General features: G+C 33.9%; 1 protein-coding gene across 1 annotated transcript in view; it reads left to right on the top strand.

Annotated features, from left to right (window-relative positions):
* LOC107678238 (zinc finger protein neuro-d4-like) overlaps window positions 1–9,377 on the top strand; it is a 38,524-nt gene that overhangs the window by 11,700 nt on the left and 17,447 nt on the right. The window contains exon 7 of the mRNA XM_016473443.1: window positions 229–360. Coding sequence (XP_016328929.1) covers window positions 229–360 — 132 coding nt within the window. The remainder of the gene's footprint in view (window positions 1–228; window positions 361–9,377) is intronic.

Genomic DNA, 9,377 nt, shown 5'->3' with positions numbered 1-9,377 from the left:
AGTAATTTTTAGCTATTACATTCAAATGAAATTAATTTGTAATTAATTAAAAATAACTGATAGTAAATAAAATCATAGAATATTAATAATATTATTAATAATAATGTAAATATAATAATACTTATAATTGATGCTTTTTGTTCATGACAAAATTAACCAAACAGTTGTACACATTATTACACTTTTTTGACTGCCTTTTTGTTTCCTTCTGTATTTCTTTGTGTTTAGTTTGTGGGAAGCGCTACAAGAACCGTCCAGGTTTGAGTTACCATTACACTCACACACACCTGGCAGACGAAGAGGGTGAGGAAGACTCCGAACGGCACACGCTGCCCTTCCAGCGCAAGAACAACCACAAACGTGAGCGCAGCATCAGCCTCAGCCATGGATTACACACTCATACCACAACCCACAGAGTACCACTATTCTAACACAACTCACCCACTCTCATACCCCTTTTCCACTGACCCCGGTGCTGGTGCTGGAGCCGCTGTCCAATCTAGCCCTGTTCCACGCATTTCCAATGAATGAAAGGTGCTTCTGGCCTGGACCAAATTGACTCGGCCTCTTAATCCTGCTGGTCTTAAACCAGGCACCGTTATCGCCGGGAACCAGGGCGGTATTCACTTAAAATTTACAAACTACTCATGACCAAACTAGATCGTTCATTATAATCAACAGAGCTGACTGGAAGTGCGCAGTGCAGCAGTTGACACCCTGTTTTGTCCTCTTGTTCCTACTTTTGTTGTGCTGCAATGCTACTCCAGCAACTTTATTTTCCCCATCTGTCTGAAATAAAAAGATTTTATTTACAAATATGTGTGAATTGATTACTATGAATTTTATTCTTTATATATTGAACTCCTATAATATTAACAGTTTTCTTCCTTCTTTGTTCTTGTGGTGAATTAACATCGTTATTAAGTATTTTGTAGTGCTGTCAAACGATTAATCGCGATGAATCGCATCCAAAATAAAAGTTTTTGTTTATATAATATATGTGTGTGTACTGTGTATATTTATTATGTATATATAAATACACACACACGCATGTATATATTTAAGAAAAATATGTTATATTTATATATTAAATTATATAAATATATACATGTACATATTTTCAAAATATATACTGCATGAGTGTGTATTTATATATACATAATAAATATACACAGTACACACACATATATTATATAAACAAAAACTTTTTTTGGATGCGATTAATCGCGATTAATCGTTTGACAGCACTAGTATTTTGTCATCAGCAACAAAGCCTGGATCCATTTGACGCTATATTATATGGGTTTCCATAGAAATTAATATCTGGTTCTGAAGACGTTAACACAGTAGAATCTTCGACTTGTCATCTTGTAATTATGGTAATTACCACACGACACAAACAAAGCAAAAGACTTCTAAACAAAGATTGTGTTCACACTGCACTCAAATCCGATTTGGATTCGGTGACCGCGCTGTCATTTTGCAAGTGATGAAATTGGATCCGTTTGTTGAAGCACTGTTGTCAATATCCATATCTACATCAGCTGCTATAGTTATGATATAATGATTCAGCGTAATGTCAAGAGACTTTCTCATAGAACAACGCAGAGCAGCTAGCAATGTGGAAAATCACAACAGAAAACTGAACTTTTTACATGATATTCTGTTCATGTATTTTTTGACATCTCACCACGGTGCTAAAGTCACGAGGCATGTTTTACACATTCATGCATATACTGTGTCCAAAACTGCTGACTCATATGTAATAGTGTTACATACACATAATGGCCAATGACAAAAATAACACAATGATTTGAAATCTGATGGACTGAGACGCATTTATAAACACTGATTACATTTTTTTTCCCTGTTCAGACTAAATGGATTTGAATGTGATGTGCCAAAAAATCTTTCTGAAAAAGAGTTGGTTATGTAGTAGCAGTTACTTTATCATTCGGCTCTCAAGTAACAATGTGGTACGATTCAGAGAGACGTCCCCGAGCACCAGCACCATTTTGGTGGAAAAGGGTATTAATCATCTCACATATGCATTACAATAATTCACATTGCAGTTTTTGTAATCAGTATTTTGTCATTTTCCAGTAAACATGTCCTGAAAATAAAATACTTTTACCTAAGAAGCAAAATATTACATTAATGCATTTCTTACCTTATTGGCAATACCATTCAAATGTTTGGGGTCAGTAAAATTTTTAAGTGTGTGTGTGTGTGTGTGTGTGTGTGTGTGTGTGTGTGTGTGTGTGTTTGTGTGTGTGTGTTTTCTTGAATGCTCACCAAGGCTATAATTTATTTGCTCAAAAAACAGTAAAAACAGCATATGTTTATATCATTTAAAATGACTTTTCTATATGAATGTATCACATACTCACTATTTGACAGTTTCATGGTTAAGACAATATTTAAGACCATTTATTTTGAAATACATGAAAAATATTAATTAAAAATATTATATTGAAACTCAATATTATATTATACAAATAATAATTACGGCAATATCTTATATGCACTACCGTTCAAAAGTTGGGAGTAAGAATTTGTTTTATGCTTTTGAAAGATGTCTCTTATGTTCCCAAGGCTGCATTTATTTTATCAAAAATAACAGTAAAATAAGTAATATTGTGAAATACTGCAATTCAAAACAACTGTTTTCTATTTGCATATATTTTAAAATGTAATTTATTCCTGTGATGCAAAGCTGAATTTTCAGCCTTCAGTGTCACATGATCCTTCAGAAATCATTCTAATACGCTGATTTGCTGTTCAAGAGACATTTCTTATTATTATCAATGTTGAAAACAGTTGTGCTGCTTCATATTTTTGTGGAAATGGTGATACGTTTTTCAGGATTCTTTGATGAATAGAAAGTTTTTTTGAAATGTAATTTTTTGTAACTTTACTGTCACTTTTGATCAATTTAATGCGTCCTTGCTGAAGTATTAATTTACTTAAAAACCATCCAAACTTTTGAATGGTAGTTTATGCTTAAAACATTATATAATCTTTGAAAATAAGTCTTACACAGTTTTGCTGAACAAGTAAAATTGATCTTGTTTTTTTGAATTTTTAGTTTTGCTATTTTTACTGGTACAAAAAGACAAAAATACTGATTAGGATTTTTATTTTTTTTGCAGTGCACACTGTATCATGAAGTCATGTATAAGTATCAGTATTGAGATCTTCCACTCCTTATGGCTTAGTTGTGTTCAGTCTATAGCCGTTTTCCCTGACAAAGACAAGGTAACATTGCGTTGTCCTTGTGAAATCATGCCCATTTGCCTCCCAGAGTTATCTGGCTCGATGCTTGGCTGAAATTGCCTTCCCATCGGTTTGTTTACCTCTTACCGCCACTGGCTTTTTGATTCGAAAGCTGGTTAGTGCTGAATATTAGTGGTAAAATTTTGCAAGATTTTCAGACAGAATGCAATCGTGAGCGTCTGCAGGATGGTACGTTTTTTTCATTTCACACACACACACACACACACACACACACATCCTGTATTCCCATACTCCACCACGAGCAATATTAACAAGAGAGGTTTTAATGAAACCTAGGCCCATGTATTATTCATGCAATATTTAGACCAAAAGAGAACGATGTAGATGTAGGCATGCTAGCTAGAGCCGTTCAACTCAAGATGGAGAACTGGAGCCAGACCAAATCCGAAACTCCCATCCTCTGCCTTTATTTGGTTGTACGGCTGTTCCAACTCTCTCTGTTCTATCAGTTTGATGAATGACAGATTATTCAGCCAAGAGATGAGATTTCACCTCTCATTCTTGCTCTCTGTCTTTCTCCTTTCTACTATTTTGCCATTTCTTTCTCGCTTTCTCTCTTTTTCCCCCATCACCCTGGTCTTTCTGCCTATATGCTCTCCGCTCTATCTCCTTTTGATTTGAGATTCATCTATCAGTTCTCTGTATTTTTCCCCCTCTTTATTTATTTCCACTGCAGAAGTGAGGCTGCTTGGCTGAGATGAGCGACTGCATTAAAATTCATGCCTGCTCATATTCTTTTTCATATAGTGTTGTGGTGCTGCTAGTGGGACGGAGGGGGTTTTGGGGGCTGTCCAGCAGTTTCTGGGGGGAGGGGTGCTGTCTGGTGTCAACGTGAAGGGAAAAGGGTAGAGGGGTAGGTGGCGGGGGGATCGCTGTTTGCATTTGAGGTCGCCCCTTTAGATGTGCACCTGAAAATTGGATTTGGGAGTTCTAGTTAAAATCCTCCCCCACATGCTCGCACACACACACATACACACTCTCTGCACCCACACTCTTAAAAAACGTCAGGATTTTACAAGATTGAACTCGTATTTTCTGTGCCATTCAGTGCCATTTTCTGTCCTAACACGACAAAATACTGTGGAAAAAAAGATTACCGCGCTGCATTGTGAGATAATAGTATAAATAGTTGTCTTCCTTTTCATTATGATAATTAACATTCCCTTTAGCAGCGAAGTTCTTAACTTTGAATTAATTTTCTCCCATCCAGTGTAATTGTGTTACAGAATACAATTCGTTGCATTGTTTAACACGGAGACAAGAAGCCAGACATTATGATTAGCTCTTAACTCTTACAGTTTATATTCTATTTGGCAATATGGAATGTTAACGTACAGAAATAACATAATCTTGCATGAACAGTTAAAGGAAATAATGAGTTTTGCAAAATACTGTTGCACATGGTGACAATCAAAATAAACTCTGAACACTACCAAACATGTATAACATAAAGTGAATACAAAGACAGCAACAGCCGAATCACCCAACAAATAGTAAAAAATTCAACAACATCATTTATTTATGCCCTAGTGCATGCTGGGAAGCTAAAGCCAGCATAGTACTGTGGATATCTCAGTATAATAGAAGAGATTACTGTTAAGCACAGCAAATAGTAGTCAAGATTATACTGTAAATTGACACAACACATTTAAAATTTTTTAGTGTGTGTTTCATCAACTACAGGTACAGATTTTAACATTTATTTTATATCTGCGTTATTTTAGTATTATGTAATAATATTGCTTTTATTAATATTTTAGAAGTCGTTATTTTTCATTTTCAGTTTAGTTAAATTTTTAGTAATTTTGTTATTTTCTTTATTTATTTTTTTCTTTTCTTTAGGTCTAACTGTTATTTTTTTTTCCATTTTAGTTCAGTTTTAGTTTTGATTTATTTCCAATTGTATTGTTTCAGCTTAAAATTATTTCAGTTTGTTGCCAATCTTTTTTTTTTTTTTTTTACATTGTCTATTGTTAAAGTTTCATCTAAATTTTTATTTTATTATTTTATTTTGTATTTTATATTTTTAGCTTCAGTTTTATTTTTAGTTAATGATAGTAACCCTGTTAACTTATTTTTTTTTTTAAATTGCCACTTTTGCGAGACAAAAGATTTGGCCATTTTATTCCAGAAATGTTTAAAAATGGTATTTCCATCACCATTATTAAACAAAATACATCATTTGAGATGTGGTGAAATGTTCATGTATAAATTAGAGAAAATGACAGAGTTCTCCTGAACACATTGTTAGTGAACAAATAAACTAGTTAGAGTGTACATTGAGATTCAGTTTGAGGTTTATGGAGACACTCGGTCAGCAGGAGGACAGTTGGAAGGGTAGGTTTTTTTTTTTTTTTAATATGGTGGTGGGGGGTGATGTTTTTCATTGCGGTGAAGGTCAGATTTGATCTGTCTTTCTGTCTCTTTGTTTGCTTTGTACATTCATTCCTAAATTTGATTTTTTTCCCCATTTCCCCACTCTCTGCTTTTATTGTTCTCCTCTACATTTAACACATACACAAGCACCTGAGTAATCACACTCTTTTTTTTTTTATGAACAATTGCGTTGATTATGACTGGTAAGCAAACTGCTCTGAAAGCTTGGAATGACTCCCTTCTTCAGATGAATTCCCTCATGCTGTTTGCATGAGAGGAATCGTGATTGTTAGGCTGAATCACGGCACAAATAATAATGGCATATCAGCACACCTGGGAACGAGAGGAGGCTGAACTTATCAACAGCAGCACAACAACAGTCAACTGCACTAAACGGATGGCAAAAATCATGCTTTCCTGGTTAAAACAAAGCGGTAATGAATAGCATTATGCCTCAAAGAGCCTTCAAACAATACTAGATAATGAAACATAAATTCCATGCACATTTAAAATCATATATTATCTTTATTACAACAAATGGGTATTTTATAATTGTTTGTGCTTCATATTTAAATCTGTATACATGGGTATATATATATGTATATGTACGTATGTACACACACACACACAATCACACAAACACACACACAGTTATTAGTATTATGTACTGTATGTACTATTATGACTTTTAATAATATTTGAATTAGATTTTATTTTTTATTTTAAGATTTCATGTTAACTTTTGTTTCATTTTTAGTCGTTTTGTATTTTTTTTTATTGTTTTTGTTTCCTTTCTTAATATTACTATTATGTTTCATTTATTTTTAGTTTAGTTTAGTTTTAGTTTCCCAGTTAGTCATTTTAATTTCTGTTTGTTGCAACATTTAATTTTCATTTAGTTTAAAGTTTTCACCTAATATTATATTTTTATTTGATTTTGCTTTATTCAAATTAGTATAAAATATTTTAGATATATAATATTTTTTAATATTTTAGATTAAAATAGATAGTTGTATGTAACTATAGATTTAGATACTGAAGATACTGAAGTCTGTATGGGTTATAAAGGTATTTTTAATGCATAATAAAACATTATAAAATATCTTATAATTATCCCATTGTATAATACCCTCATTTATAATACATTATAACTTTGTACATTTATTTGGCTATTGGTTAACATTATCCAGTAATACACAGATGAAGTAACATCAGCAGAAACAAAAAAAGAATGTTACTCAATTTTGAATAAACACAAAGAAATCGTTTGCAATAAAATAAAGAACATGCAATGTAATTGTGTACATTAAAGAGCAATAATGAATTAAAAACCACAATGATTATCATGTGTTTTATGCATTATAATCTTTATATAGGAACAGGTAATGAAACGGGTTATGAAAATCTGTAATGCTTTATTATGTGTATTATGATGCATTATGAATACTTTGATAATGCATTACATAAAAATGACTCAAGAAATACTCTAATTACACACTAGACTCAGGTATAATCTCAAGAATCTCAAGAAAATCTCAAGTATACTTGTCTGTATGAGTTTACCTGTCTGCACTCCACGCTCCGCTAGGCCCCGGCCGCTACCTGCCACAGCTGCACTCCTGTCTGCTCCGCAACAAAGCAGGAAGAGCAGTGGCCGTTGCCTAGCGATGGTGTTGCCATGGAGACTGGCCAGCCAGACTCCCGCTATAAAGAATAGGTTGTTATATGTACATCGAGAGCTGGGAGGGAGAGAGAGAGGCAGTGGAGTTTGGAGTTTCTCTAGGTTTGAGGATGGAGGGGAGGGAGGTTCATTAAATCAGAGAGAGAGAGAGAGAGAGAGAGAGAGAGAGAGAGATGGAAAGAAAGAGAAAGAGAGAGACTTGCTGGATTATCTTTATGATTTGGCATATATATGAGGGCAGACAGTAGTGTTGAGTTATACTGCGTTCTGCCTCATTTGCTATTCTGTATTGAGAAGAGGGGCCGAGGGCTGTTTGGCTAGACTGCCTCCTTAGGATAATTTACTCTCACCACGCCATCATTTCTCTCATTTTCTTTTCTTCACTTTCTTTCTCACATGTACATGTAAACATGCTCAGATAAAAAGTTTAGTACCAGGAACTTACAAAATTACTGCTTTCTGTTGAGTTAATCACTTCACTTTTAATGAATTTAATGAATCTTTTTTGCTTTGTGATTTAACACTGTCTTTATATATTTAAAAAATATATATATATGTGTGTAAATCTATATGATATACAGTATATATACACTACCGGTCAAAAGTTTGGGATCAGAACGATTTTTAATGTTTTTTTGTAGGAGTTTCTTATGCTCATCAAAGCTGCATTTATTTGATCAAAAATACAGGGAAAAAATGTAATATTGTGAAATATTATAGCAAAGATTTATATTGTTAGAAAAGATTTATATTTTGAATAAATGCTGTTCTTCTAAACTTTTTATTCATCAAAGAATCCTGAAAAAAAGTATCGCAGTTTCCAAAAAAATATTTGGTAGCACAACCGTTGCCAACATTGATAATAATAAAGCAGCATATTAGAATGATTTCTGAAGGATCATCTGACACTTTATACCGGAGTAATGTCTGATGGAAATTCAGCTTTGCATCACAGAAATAATAACCAACATAACATTTTGCAAGATTACTGTTTTTTTTCTGTATTTTTGATCACATAAATGCAGCCTTGATGAGCATAAGAGCCTTCTTTAAAAAACATTACAAGTCTTGCTGATCCCAAACTTTTGACTACTAAACTTCAGCTATCTTACACACATATTAAATGCTTTGTCTGCTAAAAAGAGTTATGTCAAATATTAAAATATCATGGTTTCCCGGTAGTATATATATATATATATATATATATATATATATAAGGACAGAGAGTATACAAAAATCACTCAGCATGAGAGCTATCATGGCGTATCATAAGTATAATATATATTGCATGAGTTTGTTCTGGATTCACAATCCCAGGGTTCTGCAGTGGAAATATTGATTTTCAAATGTTTACAGTTTCCATCTGTTCCATGAAAGTTGGAGAGTGGAAAAGGCTCACTGAAGTGTGTTTCTTCTCCCGCTTGCATATACAGTACTTTCCTGTGAATGTTGTCTTGTGTGAAGGATTGTGTTGTGAAAGTTCATTATGCTGGTGCTAGCTTGCGTGTGTTTGTGTTATTCCTTTTTGTGGTGGAGAGTAGTTTTGCTTTTGTAAACACATTCAAAGAATAGTGTGATTGTGGTGGTAATTCAGTTAATTTTGGGCTGCAGTATAGTCTGTGTGTATCTGCTGCTCCATACTGTTGACTTTCACCACTAGAGTCACCATGTATCTCACAGCATTAGTTTGTGTGTGTGAGTGTGTGTGTGTGTGTGTGTGTGTGTGTGCGCACAGCATTGGATTGTGTGTCTGTGTGTGTGTGTGTGTGTGTGCACGTCAGACTGACTGCACCGCAACCATAGATCAGGTTTTATTATGCACCAAAAGCTGATCCTCCTCTCCTTTCACAGTGTCATTCTGTTATGCAACTTAGTCACTGACTGGACAAACAACTGAGGCCTGTATGATACTGAAATACACATATGACTTATTTATATTATAGGACTTATATTGTTTTTTTTAATTGATCCCAATATCCAGTTGGTGTAATGAGCCCCTGATACCCTGATATCTGATTGTCAC

Source organism: Sinocyclocheilus anshuiensis, unplaced genomic scaffold, assembly GCF_001515605.1.
Source record: "Sinocyclocheilus anshuiensis isolate Anshui unplaced genomic scaffold, SAMN03320099.WGS_v1.1 scaffold1153, whole genome shotgun sequence".
NCBI classification, from domain to species: domain Eukaryota; kingdom Metazoa; phylum Chordata; class Actinopteri; order Cypriniformes; family Cyprinidae; genus Sinocyclocheilus; species Sinocyclocheilus anshuiensis.
The sequence above is the reverse complement of the archived record's forward strand: the minus strand, read 5'-3'. Positions and strand labels throughout refer to the sequence as shown.